This window comes from Hibiscus syriacus, unplaced genomic scaffold (genome assembly GCF_006381635.1).
Source record: "Hibiscus syriacus cultivar Baekdansim isolate YM2019G1 unplaced genomic scaffold, ASM638163v2 tig00110556_pilon, whole genome shotgun sequence".
NCBI lineage: Eukaryota > Viridiplantae > Streptophyta > Magnoliopsida > Malvales > Malvaceae > Hibiscus > Hibiscus syriacus.
The window spans coordinates 5632657-5647318 of record NW_024062779.1 but is presented as its reverse complement, the minus strand read 5'-3'; the positions used below and the strand labels follow the sequence as shown (position 1 = coordinate 5647318).

The window sequence follows — 14662 nt, the reverse complement described above, 5'->3', positions numbered from 1 at the left end:
AATGTAATTGAAAATTTGATTTCTAAAAAAACACGTGAATCTGTACAAACTTGGATATGAAGAAACACGCGAATATGTGTGGGTATAAACATTTCGAAGTTCAAAGAGCAGCTTTGCTCTGCACTTTGATTATGTTCTTTGTCTCTGTCTTTTTTATCAACGAAGCCGTTTCATTTCAGGTGGAGACCTAAGTTTCATACCGTTGACTTATCATTAAGAAAATCAATACCTTTTCTATTCGGTTTCAAATATTTTCCCGAGAAAATTCTGACACATTGCATTAAGCCCATGTGTTAGGTCTGACTTCCCAGTGAGAAAGGATTGTTGACAAAATAATCCTGGAGTGGACAAGTGGCATGATGTCGGAGAGTTTTAGGTTTTGCTGACAGCAGATCAATAGATATATGTTCCTTCTTCCTGCGAGTATGTAATGAATTGAAGATCCTACTGGTGTTCTTTCTGGGCTTTAATTGCTGCATCAATGGATCTCTGCATTTAAATAGCAAACACTTCACCTGAAAATTATTGCAGAATTGGAGTTTAGGGATTCAAGGATATCAGAGTGGATGGGCCAAGCCCAACCACTTGAAAGACATACTTGTGGAAAAACATAATTATGGGTTCAATTTTATATTTTTTCAGGTCTTGGGCGTGCTATGTATAAAGCCCATATGAATAACGAATATTTAGGAATGTCCTAGAAATAAAGTGATGTGGCAGGCGCCCTAAAACCAGATTAATCTTCTCAACACTAGAATGTTTAAGAAAGCAACCACAAAAAGGTGAATAGATGAACTTCTGAAGAATAGAATTCTCTTCGAGCCCTATAAAATCCTCATTTCAGCTGCTTAAGCGAGAGATATCAAGACAGACTCAATTTTCCCCAGCATAGTTTCCTACTAATCTCAGTTTTCTCTACTGAAAATGTCTCTGGTTCCAAGCTTCTTTGGCAACCGACGCAGCAACGTCTTTGATCCTTTCTCTCTGGACATATGGGATCCCTTCAGGGACTTCCCTATGTCCTCCTCGCTTACCACACAAACCCCCGAGACCTCGGCCTTTGTGAACACCCGAATCGACTGGAGACCGGAAGCGCACGTGTTCAAGGCCGACGTCCCTGGGCTCAAGAAAGAAGAAGTGAAAGTGGAGGTGAAGATGATAGGGTGCTTCAGATTAGCGGAGAGAGGAGCCTGGAGAGGGAAGACAAGAACGACACATGCCATCGCGTGGAACGTAGCAGCGGCACGTTCATGAGGAGGTTCAGGTTGCCCGAGGATGCTAAGATGGATCAGATCAAGGCTTCCATGGAGAACGGTGTGCTTACTGTCACTGTTCCAAAACTGCAAGTGACGAAGCCCGGTGTTAAAGCTATCGACATTTCTGGCTAAAAAAATGTCTTCTCCACGACACAGTACTCTAGATAGTTACTTTCATAAGTGAGCGTCTTTAACTCCGTCGGATCAGAGTTTAGTTACCCCCGTGTGTGATCGATATATATATATTATGAGTGTGTGTATGTAAAGAGTAATCGGAGTAAATTTAGCAATTTTAACTAGAAAAAGCTCTACTTAGTTACGTTTTCTCAACGTGCAAAGTTCTATCCGTTATTTTTTATATAGGCTTTCCTCGAGCCTTCTTCCCCTTTGATCATCGAAACATTGCAGATAAATAAATCCGATTGAAGCACAAATACTTACCTGGGTCGAGTTCCAGCGGCAATGGCTCCAGCAAATCTGTTAATGCCATATGAGCTAACACTTTCTTTTGGGTTGGCCATTTCTTCAATAATCTCTTGAAATCTTCAGGTAACGATGAACCTGCCCTGAACCTCCACAAGAAAGGCTGTTTACTGCTACTCAGCCCTTTAGCCATTTGCCACGACTGATTCATGGATGCTATATACCTACTAGGCTCACAAATGAAATCGAGTATCCACTGTGATCATTTGAGTAGTTTGTGGCAGCGGTGATGGTTATCAACATGATGCTTGGAAAGGATCCAGGTCGTGCCACAGCTTTTGCTACGGCAAGCACATAATCCATGACCCATCATTCAGCACGGGAGCTTGTTACAGAGGGGCTTTGCAGCTTAGTACGGATGTAGAAATTCTTTTTAAAGTGGACACATATACATTATTAATAATAAAAATAAATTGTTTGAACACAGATAAAATTTTAGGATAAATATTATGATTAAAATTAATAATTAATATAAAAAAATTTAGACTTTAGTATATATAAATGCTCAACTCTTTCTTACACGTAAATCTGCAACTGTTGCAGCTGATGTTAAGACTCGATATGATATCTTTTATAGCCATCAAGGCATCTCGATGATACTTGCCAACTTATAATAACTAAAATTATATGGACTAAGGCAAGAAACCAAGAGAGAACTTGCATTTGGTGGTTGGTTACATTTACTTATGCTATATAGGGTTGTTCATTCGGTTAAAATCGAACCGAACTGAATTAATTGAATTTTTTTTCTTTAACCGTTAACCGAACCGAATTTTTTTCCAAAAATATTAATCGAACCGAATAAATTTCGGTTAATTTTCGAATTAACCAAAATTTTTTAAAATTTTATAATTTATGTAAAAATTAAATATTTTTTAATTAAAAAAAGTTTACAATTAATTTAAATAATATATAATTATAAAATAAAAAATTTATATTAAATTTTTAATTAATTAATATTGATTTAAGTTTAAAAGTTATTGGATCTTAAATTATTAATTGAGTTTTAAATGGTTTGGGCTGAACTCATATGTTATATATAATATATTTAAAATTTAATTTCGGTTAATTCGGTTAATTAACCGATTTTGAACCGAATTAACCGTTAACCGAATTCTAAAAATTTTCTTAACCTTTAACCGACCAAACTAATTCGATGACTGATCGAATTAACCGAACTAATTCGATTCGATTAGTTAACCGAATTAGTTTGGCTATTTGAACACCCCTAATGCTAGATATGAAGTGAGGACAGTCATTATTATAAAAAAAATCTTAATATAAAAATAAGTACTTAAATAATACTCAAAATGACTTTTGATGTAGGAGTGAGTAAAACTCGATTCGACTCGAAAAATTGATTTTTTTCGACTCGACTCAAATTGACAATGAGTTGTAATTTCATAAACTCAGCTTGACTCGAAAAATTTCAAGTTTAAACCGAATTGTAAAATACAACTCGAATAACTCAAAATTTTTAGTAATTAGTAGATTAAATTTTAAGTTGGAGTCGAGTGTCTTGAATTTGTATGATATATGTATATCACATATGGAAAAAAATATGAAAAAATATACATATTCTTTATATGGTTATAAAAACCATTTAAATTGGAATCAAATAATATCATAATATTATAAAAATTTATAATTAAGTTTAAACAGAAACTCGAAAATTCGATTCGACTAAAAAAACTTTCAAGTCAAATTCAAATTATAAAGTTGGACTCGACAACTCGAATAACTCGATTTTTTTTACTCGACTCGACTCGTCTCGATCGAACGCTCACCCCTATTTTGATGTCTAAAGAATTTCTTGTTAAAGTTAGATATCTAATGTTTTTTAATTTATACTTTTATGTGTCTACTGTTAAAAAATCCGTTAAGTAACACATGTTATGTTCAGATTTAAAAAAATATATTTAAGAAAATATTTTATTTAAAAAAATAAAAAATATAAAGGTGACACGTTTCAGTTAACGAATTTTTAATGATGAACACCTAAAGGTATAAAGTAAAAACATTAAATATCTAACTTTAACAAGAAATTCTTTAGACATTAAAATAGGGGTGAGCGTTCGAATAAGACGAGTCGAGTCAAAAAATTTCGAGTTATTCGAGTTGACTAGTCCTATTTTATAACTTGAATTTGACTTGAAATTTTTTTGACTCGAGTCGAAGTTTTGAGTTTCTGTTTAAAGTTAATTTTTTTTAACAATGACAAATGAATTATATTAATAATCAAAAGAATCAATATTACAATACATCAAAATATAGAGAGAAATTTAAAGACAATAGTCACCAAAATATATACAAAAAAATTAAAATTAAAGATAAAAAGAAAATTAAAACATTACGATGAGAATGACTACCAATATTAAAATTCAATAACCTTCGTAAACTCATTGTCTCTGTCGAATGAGACGTTTGACTAAGCGATAAAGGGGTGGAGAGCAAACCAAATAATCTGACAGGTTGCTCCGTTACACAATTTGATTACATCGACAACAATCTTTTACCAAAAAAGGGGATTTGACTATACGTGACTATTGACTAACCAATCAGAAAATAAATGTCCTGATGCATTTTGTGCAAGATCCAAAACGACAACAAAGGTGTGCGAAAAACGTACTAAAAACTATAAGAATCGTGGCACAAGAGCAGATAAAACGCGTCATAAGAGAAAATAAAAATCATGTCACAAGGACAGAGAATCTTATTCAAAATTAAAAATACTCAATCAAAAAAGATAATATACATAATATAAAAAAAAGGACTAATAGTCACCAGTGGTCAACAACCAACATTAAGATTGATGCCGTCACCAACTAAAAAAAAATAAAAGAAAAAGACAACACAAAAATATTAAAAGAAAACTAGGTTGAAAGAAAGAAATAAGTAAATTTTTTAATTATTCTAAAAGTTAATTTTAAGTATATTTTAAACATTTATTTTTATATTAAACCTCTAAAAATTTTAAATATTCCATCATCCATTCTATAAATTGTGTCTTAGTTAAACTATGTACATAGTTTTAAAAAATAAAAGAATGCTAAAATTATTTTTAAAAAGTGATTTATAGATTTATTTTTTATAGGTGTAAAAAAGATAAATAAAAACATAAATATGGTATGAGTCTTCCCTGTTGGCTCATTTATATTCAACTATATATATATATATATATATATATATAATATTATAAGGATGAGTCTATTACGCATGTCACACACTGATATATATTCGTATAAATTTATAAATAGTCATTAAACTACGACAAAATGATCTTTTTGATCATTCATCTTTTAAAAAATTATAAAATGAATATTAAATTTTAGATTTCGTCAAAAAGAAATAATTTTTTTTACTATTACTAAGGGCTAATGTGACATATTAAATTAATTAAAAAAATCTCATTTCCTCCATCAATTGTGACTAAAATTTTGTTTTTGATATTTTTCAAATATTTTAAGTAATAATTCCAAAAAAATAGAAAAATGTTTTTCTAAATATATGGATTTTCAAAATTTATTTTTGAAATTATATTTTTAAAATTATATTTAAAACTATTAAAATAAAGTTAAAGAATTAAATCACATTGTTTATAAAAAATAATTCCAAAAGAATTTGACCTTGTAGGAACAACAATCTCCCTTGGTTATAAGTGGTGGACTTCAGATGGGAAAGAATACTCCTGAAAGAGCAAATTAATGAAAATGAAAGAAACATTTGCTTTTATTGATTCAACCTTGGTAGTTTTACAAGCCAGACCCTGATTCTGACATCGTTCACCAACAAGAAAATGAAGTTCTTGTTTGTTCATCTCAAACAAAGCACAAGAAAAACGTCAAGACAGAACATGTAGTTTTTATAAAAGCCCTTCAAACTCTTCCAGTTATTAACAAGAAATGTCAATAGATTTGACATCAGGTTTCTTCACTTCCATCTTAGGAACAGTGACTGTGAGAACCCCATTCTCCATGGAGGCCTTAACTTGATCCATCTTCACATTCTCCGGCAGCCTAAACCTCCTCGAGAACTTCCCACTGCGCCTCTCCACACGGTGCCAAGTGTCATTCTTGTCTTCCTTCTCTATTTTCCTCTCTCCACTGATTTGAAGCACCGTGTCATCTTCAACCTCAACTTTCACTTCCTCTTTCTTAAGCCCCGGGAGATCAGCCTTAAAGACGTGAGCTTCCGGGGTCTCCTTCCAGTCGATGCGGGTGTTCACAAAAGCAGAGGTTTCAGGTGAGCGTGTCGCGAGTGATGAAGGGAAAGGGAAGTCCTTGAATGGATCCCATACATCAAGAGAAAAAGGATCGAAGACGCTGCTCCTCCTGTTGCCAAAGAAACTTGGGATCATCGCCATTTCTCTTGCAATATCGAAAAAAGGATCGACACAAAAGCTGAACAAATGGAAAATCTAAAGTTTTCAACGCTTATTATTTCTTTGAATGCGAATATATCTTCTTGCGGTTGCGGCTGAGTAGCTACGACATGTTGGGTGGGTATTTATAACCAGCTGGAGATGAATCTAGTAATTTCTCCACCTTTTCTTTGGTTTTTCCCCCTTTCGGATCGTAAATCTAGTAAGTTCATGAACATTACAGAATGGGCTTGAATGGTCTGGATTCTAATGTTGTTCAAATTGGGGCCCAGTCTAATTTCCTAGATTAGATAAAATTAGAGATATTTCATAGATTGTCTAGACTTGGATTTTTTAGGGTAAACTATACAAGTAGTCCCCATAAGTTATTTTAATGAGTCTCTATTGAAAGTTATAAAATTATCCTATGACTACAAGGTGTTATTTTGTTGAATCATTTGACTATGAAAAATTATAAAATGGTCACCTAACTATTGTATGTTCTAAACTCATCATTTTTTATTAAAAAGTTGATGACATTCTAAGCCAAATGTTAACCTACTGATTGAGATATAATAAAATCTGATCTTGAAATCTCAAACGACTATTATATCTCACTCAACATGTTTACGTTCAACTCAGATGGCTGTTAATTTTTTTTTTTACAAAATGACAAGTTTAAAACACATGAATAGTTGTGTGACCATTTTGTCACTTCAACAAAGCAATGTCTTATAGTCAGATGGCTATTTTATAACTTTAAATAATCATATGACTCAATAAAATGATACCCTATAATCAGTAGATCATTTGTGTAGTTTATCTTTTTTTTTTACTTAAATCGAAACATCGGATTTGGCCCACATATATTTATATTAATTTTAATATTTTGTATAACTAATTTTCAATAAAATTTGTCGCTTTCTCCTTCCTTCCTCTACTTTTTTTTTTCTTTACAAAATTTTCTATCCTTTATAGATCAAATTAATTTTTTTTTATTTTGTTTAGTTGGCGATGATACCGATTTTGATATTGGTTATCGATTGTTGATTGTCTTCTCTCATTTTTTTATTTTTTTTAATAAGAATAAGTTTGTCTTTGTAACACGTTTATCTCTGTCTTTTGGTAATTTTCGATTGTTTGACTGTTATTTTCGTCTATCTTTTTTTTTAGGTTGGATTTGACATCGTCACGACTGATTAAGGTGACGCTTATTTGTTATTATGCTGATATTCACTGCTTTGGACCATCAGATTGATTTGGACACGCTTTTTGCATTTGAGGATAGTTTTCTCATGTCACTTGAATCTGATTTACGATTTTTCGGTGGTCTTTCAATAGTCTCATCCCCTTTTGTACTTCGTTTGCTGATGCAGTCAGATTTATTTATATCTTTATTTTGTTCAAGCATTTTGGTTATGTTTTTCAACATTTTACTTCTTTAGTCATTGTGTGATATATGTGACTAGTTTTTGCGTCAGGTTGTAGGAAAAATGTCCAAATTATAATTTGGTTTACGTTTACGGTTATGTTTGTAAATCTTCATTGTAATTATGGATATTTTTCGAATTTTAATAAAACTAACGTCTTTCTATAAAAAAAATTCAATAAAATTTTTATTTTAATTTAAAAGGTTTTAGTTAAAGTCCATCATTAAATAATTAAAAACATATAATTGTCATTAATAATAAAAATACGAATATATTCATTAAAAAGAAGAAGAAAATTTCAAATGTGTGTTTTCAGTCATCAAAAAAAATTCTAAGTCACAATAAAATTTAAAAAATATATTATATAACTAGATCCTAACTCTCGTTCTATATAAAAAATATAAATTTAGTTTAAATTACATTGAAATAAGTTTTTTTATACTAGGTTCTCCAAATTAAATTTGACTCGATTATGGTGCAGATCCAATTGCGTTGTATAAAATTCTTTTAACTTTACATCTTTTTTAAGACTATTAAATGAGCGAAATTAAAGATTGAGATTAACAATAAAAAATAAAAATATATTCACTAAACAAAGAATCAAACACTTAATCTCAACATTTAGTTTCCCTCAATTTAATGATCCTAAAAAGATATAGAAATATTTTTTTTACTGAATTCTAACTCTCTCTATATATATATAGTAGAAAATAATATAATTGAATGATAAAATCGAACTTGCTTTTACTATGAATAAACCAGTGTGTTAGAAGTAAAATCATTATGATTAATGTAATTTTTAAAATGGAAGTTGTCCTTGTAACTTTGTACACTAGAAACAGGTTATAGAGATAAACTGTACTCTGATGTATTGAACTGAGTACAAGCACTCTGTGTCTGTAAATTAAGAAAAGTGGTTGAAACGATAAAAAAATATCTCATAAATTTTTATTAATGGATATTTTCAAATTAAATTCCAATCAATCAATCAATTAACTATTAAATTAATCATTATAATTAATGTAGAAAAATAAATGATCAAAATACTCACATAACTTCATTTAAAAATACTAAAGCATTCACACATACAAAAATCAATCTATAAATATAGACAAAATTTCTCATTCAAATTTTTTGGTCTTAATCAGCGTAATTCACGACAACAATCTGGACCTCGTTCTGCTCGTCATTCATCAAGTGGCTGCATCATTAGTTATATGGGAATGGGAACAATCGATGCAGTTTGCTGATTGTGAAGGTGTCTGTAATCGAATTTGATCTTCGAAGTTTCTTCTTTGAAAATAATTTAAAATCTGAGAATTAAAGAGATATTTTTGTACGGAAAACATGAGTAGTTCTTCCATTATTTGGAAGACGAAACTGAATCCAAAGACACAGTAATGAAAATAAATGTTTACGTTTTACTGACAAAAACTAGATAATAAATTGGCAACCATATTTTTTTAAGGGTAAAGTAAACAAAAGATATCTCAATTGTAAGTTATTATTTTAATCAGTTCTTCGTCTATCAAAAATTATAAAATAGTTTCTTAACTAAATGATATTATTATGTTGAGTCTCATAACAATTAAAAGTTACAAAATGACTATGTAACTATTCATATAGTCTAAACTTATCTTTTACTATTAAAAATTAACGACATTTCAAGCTGAATATTAGAATGTAGATTGTGATATGATAAAAATATGATCCCAAAATCTCAAACGACTATCATATCACAGTTAATGAGTTAACGTTCAGCTTAAACTATCATCAATTTTTAACAAAAAAAAAAGACAAATTTGAAATATATGACTAGTTGAATGATCATTTTTTAACTTTTAATAGTTAAGAGACTCAACAAAGTAACACTCTATGAATAGAGAATTATTTTAATCGGGTCTCAACAAATCAACATCCTATAATCAAAAGATCAATTGTGTACTTTACTTTTAAAAAAATTAAATAGAAAATGTATAAATTGCACGTTTGGAAGATGAACTTTATAGATTAAATAAAAAATTAATCTATAAAGTTTAACGAATAAATTGAAAAAGTTAAAAAATACGATGAGTGAAATACGAGGTTGGAAAATCAAATATTCTCTCTAGGTTCACTAGAAAACGAGTTTTGTTTGGAATCTAAATCCACTATTGGCGTCGAGTTCGCTACTAGAACCCTCCAGGTTTTTCATCTATTCATTCTACTCCTGTTTTATATGTTTTTTCTTTTCTTTTCTTTTATTCCTCTAAAAATGAATTGATTTGTATTAAGGTGAGAGAAATGGTTACTGGATAGTGGTGATTGTCGAAGGTGATTTTGACTTGTACCTTGGAAGTTCATTTTGAATGATTTATACTAAGTTGAGAGAAAAGATTACTGGCTAGCGATGATCATCAAATGTAGTTTTTGTACTTTTACACTGAAAGCCTGAAATCAAATGGTTAAGGGATTGTCCCGTTTCTGTTTTTTTGGAACTGATAAATTCTCAGCATGTGTGGTTTAATTAGTTATTTGTTTACCAGCCAACATTTTTCAGAACAAATTTGATATTATTATATTGAATTTATCTATAATTATATAGCAAAATTAGTTCATTTATATGATTTTATTCTATACTTAGTTGGCATTTATAATCAATGTATCGGCCAAATATAAAGTTACTAAAAGAATTTCAACAAACTAATGATAATAAAAGAAGAGAGGACTTTTTTTCCCTTCAAAATGTTATCATAAATAAAAACTGCTTTTAGTTTTACTAAAGGCCTAACAAAGTGCGGATTTATGGACTCTGACGAAAACATTTTCGAACATATAAAATTTTAGGCTTCTCCGCCACATCGGAGTTTTAGCCAGCCACTCACCGCTATTATATTAAGAAAGAAAAGACAGGCGTTCGCCTCTTTCCTTTTCAAAGAATTCCTAAACAAAATCAAAATTCAGGAGAGAAGAGTAAGGAATTTGGAAATTTGTTGTTATTGGAGATTCTTTTTTATCATTATTATTTTCCCCAAATTATGGGATATGTTTCAATGGAACCTGCGGTTTTGGATGATGTAATACATCGCTTATTGGATTTAAAACAAACGAGGCCAGGGAAGCAGGTGCAGCTGTTGGAAGGTGAGATCCGTCAGCTTTGCACTGTTGCAAGAGAAATCTTTCTTCAGCCTAATCTTCTTGAACTTGAGGCTCCCATCAAGATCTGTGGTACGCTTTTATTTAATTATTGTTCTTTTTTCCAGTTGAAAAATGGTGGAAATTGACGTTTTGGGTATATGTATGTTTAATGTTAGGGTTGGGGTGTTCTGAATCTTTAATGTATGAGGCAAAAGTTAAAAACTTATAAGAAATGTTCCTCTTTTTATATGGAAATTTGAGATTAGGGGAAAGTTGAAAAGATTTCGGAGGAAATGTTTTCTTAGCTTTTTGAACGATTATGTTTGTCCATCGGGCTGCATTGAGGATATATACTTGGTATCTTTGCTTGAATTTTATTAATCCAGAATTGATGTTTTGGGTGCTGTTCTTGGTATGATTTGTTCTTAACCAGATTTTATTTTATCTTAATGTGAGGTAAGATGGAAGTATGGGCTCAATTTTAGCTTAGAATAAGGTTGAAATTGAGGTTGAGTACGTCGTTTCTTAGCTATTGAATATTGATCAACTCTGCGACACATAATTGCATATGATCTGAATTTGATGACGGATTGAAGGTGTGAATTGTAACCGCTTTTTATGTATTGAATCGTTTAGATTTTCGTAGTATTTTAATGCTACAGGTGGGGTGGGGTTTGCCGTTAGCTACAGTTGAAATACAAGAATGTTTTAGACTGGCTGAGCTGCTTCCTTATATCTTGGTTACTTGAGAAGGCTGTGGGTTGTTTCTGCATGGGATGGATGGGAAACCATATTATTTATGTTAATCATCAATGAATGCTCTAAATATTATTGATTGTTGAAAGTGGAAACTATTTATTAGTATATTTTTACATGATGAACGAATAGAGGATCATGAAAACGACAGAACCATATAAAGAAGAAAGGAAACCTATCATTATTGAAGCCTCCTTTCACTTTAAATATCCATTTTAAGTTCTGAGGTCTTAGTATTTGTTATTCTCTTTGAATTCATTTAAAATGTAAAGTCCTTTAAGTATCGAAAACTGATGAAGTAATATTTGTTTGGTACTACTTAATACTTACTAGGTTGTTCCAATTATGCATAGATAAAGAAACTCAAAAGAAATGTTGGAATTCACATTCAATTCCTACGGAAGTCACAACTATATAAAAATAGTATAGTGGAGAATTCACATGCTATTTTGAATATTAATTCTGGAAATCTGACTTTATAAGTTTGACAATTGGCCTAAACTTATTTAGAAGAAATTTGAGTAGTCTGTGATCTTTTGTTTTCTTTTTCCAGGTGACATTCATGGGCAGTACTCTGATCTTCTGAGGCTTTTTGAATACGGGGGTTTCCCCCCTAATGCTAATTATTTATTCCTGGGGGACTACGTTGATCGTGGCAAGCAGAGTCTAGAAACAATATGCCTTTTGCTCGCCTATAAGATCAAATATCCTGAGAACTTTTTCCTTTTGAGAGGGAATCATGAATGTGCTTCTATTAACCGGATTTATGGCTTTTATGATGAATGCAAACGAAGGTTCAATGTGAGACTTTGGAAATTCTTTACTGAGTGTTTTAATTGTCTTCCAGTGGCTGCTGTAATAGATGACAAAATATTGTGCATGCATGGCGGCCTCTCCCCTGATTTAACAAATTTGGATCAAGTAAGGAGTTTAACCCGTCCAACAGATGTTCCTGATTCTGGTCTGCTTTGCGATTTACTTTGGTCAGATCCCGGTAGTGGCATAGAAGGCTGGGGTATGAGTGATCGAGGGGTGTCATTTACTTTTGGCCCAGATAGAGTCTCTGAGTTCTTAACGAAAAATGATATGGACCTTGTTTGCCGTGCCCATCAGGTTAGGGAAATTTGCTTCGTTCTTCTTTATGTGTGTGGATTGTGTAAGCAAAGCAACGAACCATAATGCTTCTCTTTCAGGTTGTTGAAGATGGATACGAGTTCTTTTCTGACAGACAGCTTGTGACAATATTTTCTGCTCCCAATTATTGTGGCGAATTTGATAATGCTGGTGCAATGATGAGCGTTGATGAAAGCCTAATGTGCTCTTTTCAAATTCTTAAGCCTGCAGATAAAAAGTCCAGTCTCGTTTGAGGGACACTACTGCTGTCTCTGTTCCTGCATTGAACAACTGGTGTAAGTTTTCATCTGACTTTTATTAAACCACTGTATCGTGTAATTGTACCCACAAATATTTTTCACATTGATCGTCTAGATGACATATACATGTTTGCAAACTGTGTGCTTTGATTTGTTAACTTTAGCCACCAGTTCCTGTGTTCATATGATCCCCCCCCCCCCGGCTTCTTTTATGCATTTCACATCGTTTCTCAGATTTTTCAATTTTTTTGACCTTGTGTCTTTCTCATTTGATAACCTAATCCGTGTTTTGTTTGTTGATTCTGACACATCTGTTGCAGTTTTGGTGTGATTTGAGGAAGAAATGTTCAAAGTTTAGGATGCTGGTGATGATATTGCAGCTCCTTGAAGATAATGTCATAATGAAATATGAGCATTTCTCCCCTATATTAAAGGGGTACAGGCTATCTGTTTAAAGCTATTTTATAACCATTTGAAATCAAAAAGATAATACATGGTCGAGAATGAATTCAAACAGTAAAATCCTTTGATTTTTTTCGTTCTTTTTTAGCACTCAAGATATTTTCAATATATTTCCATTGGAAAGGGTGCAAAGTTGAAGTGATGCTGATTTAGGAATTAGGAAGGGGGGGTAGGCTGAAGCTAAAATGTTGAAAATGTTTTTCAACTATTTAATGTCTTTGATTGTACCTAAATAAAACTCCACACTTCAATTTTTATTCAAATAAGTCTTTATTTTCATTGAAATTCTTTATTTTCTTTGAAAGATGGGCCTCATTATTTTCATTGAAATGCTATTTTATGTCAAAGGGTATATTTTGATGTAAATTAAGGGTCTGATTTTAGTTGCTTTATTTAAAAATTATATAAAAATACAAATATGTTATCATAACAATATTTATTATTATTTCAGAATATATTTTCAGTGTTTATGTTTTTCAAATTGAATTGGTAGCTATAAATATGACATTAACAATCTCAATTCAACCATTAACTTAAAATAAATACAAACGGATACAAAAAGTTGAATAAATTTTTGTGAAAAATAGATTTAAATACCTTAATTTAAATCTAAATGATTTTTAAACATCACTTATAGTATCCAAAAATAAAAAATAAAAGATCCATACGAAATGAGAAAAATTAAGCACTAATGGGAGAAAAAAACTCGCCATCCCACACACTGCCCATCCATCACATGTATTCTTCAAAGGTGGATTAGACTGTATGGTCGGTCACCTCCTTTGTACTCCTATAAAGTATCATCCTCAAAGAGACGTCCTAATTCTGTAGGACAATGTGCTCTAAACAACCCCTAAAGTATGGGAGTTCGAACTATATACATATATAAATAATGAACAAATGTAATCATGTTACTACTTATATTTGTAAGCGGTAACCATGATATATATATAAATATATGCTGCTATAACAGACTTTCGACATGTTTTTTAGTAATATTTACGTTCCTCTAATACAATTTCAACGGCATGAATCTTTTGTTTACAGTGGAACCGCACAATAAAAAAAGAGGGGAGGAAATACTTGAAAGAACATAAACAGACAAGAGATTAAGATACACTTGAAACAAGTAGTCTTTTAATGGCAATGCTCTTATGATAATGAGTGAAGCCAATCAAGTAAAACAAGCGCAACTCTCTTGTCCTAATATTGTTGTTTCAACTTGTCATTTATAAAAGAAAGCACACTCCAATCCCACAAGGGTTAACTTATTTTGCTTCATTAGAAACGTAAAGGATACAAAACTTAAGATGTTGGATAAATTTCGGGGCAAAAGCCCCAGTCGACTGACATACTGTAACCCATGGATGGATAAACTAGAACAAGAGCCTGGATCAGAAGAGGGAATAGAAATCGAGCAAGAAT

At 31.5% G+C, this 14662-nt stretch overlaps 2 protein-coding genes and 1 pseudogene across 2 annotated transcripts; 2 read left to right on the top strand and 1 right to left on the bottom strand.

Annotated features, from left to right (window-relative positions):
* Positions 1-707: 707 nt before the first annotated feature.
* Positions 708-1528, top strand: LOC120131469 (annotated as a pseudogene).
* Positions 1529-5592: 4064 nt separating this feature from the next.
* On the bottom strand, positions 5593-6209 carry LOC120131321 (17.3 kDa class I heat shock protein-like). The gene has a single exon (XM_039148333.1). The coding sequence runs from the start codon at positions 6100-6102 to the stop codon at positions 5632-5634; it is 471 nt and encodes a 156-aa protein (XP_039004264.1). The 5' UTR covers positions 6103-6209; the 3' UTR covers positions 5593-5631.
* A 4105-nt stretch (positions 6210-10314) lies between these two features.
* Positions 10315-13470, top strand: LOC120131320 (serine/threonine-protein phosphatase PP1-like). Its single transcript, XM_039148332.1, has 4 exons — positions 10315-10736; positions 11956-12515; positions 12596-12811; positions 13096-13470. The coding sequence occupies exons 1-3, from the start codon at positions 10547-10549 to the stop codon at positions 12767-12769; spliced, it is 924 nt and encodes a 307-aa protein (XP_039004263.1). The 5' UTR covers positions 10315-10546; the 3' UTR covers positions 12770-12811; positions 13096-13470.
* The last annotated feature ends 1192 nt before the right edge of the window (positions 13471-14662 follow it).

What these genes read in the sequence shown, in the direction of transcription:
- LOC120131321 (XM_039148333.1), bottom strand. Translation starts at nt 6,102, where the DNA reads ATGGCGATGATCCCAAGTTTCTTTGGCAACAGGAGGAGCAGCGTCTTC.
- LOC120131320 (XM_039148332.1), top strand. Translation starts at nt 10,547, where the DNA reads ATGGGATATGTTTCAATGGAACCTGCGGTTTTGGATGATGTAATACAT. An exon ending in GGCTCCCATCAAGATCTGTG is followed by an intron (nt 10,737 to 11,955) that starts GTACGCTTTTAT and finishes TTCTTTTTCCAG; the next exon opens with GTGACATTCATGGGCAGTAC. An exon ending in TTGTTTGCCGTGCCCATCAG is followed by an intron (nt 12,516 to 12,595) that starts GTTAGGGAAATT and finishes CTTCTCTTTCAG; the next exon opens with GTTGTTGAAGATGGATACGA.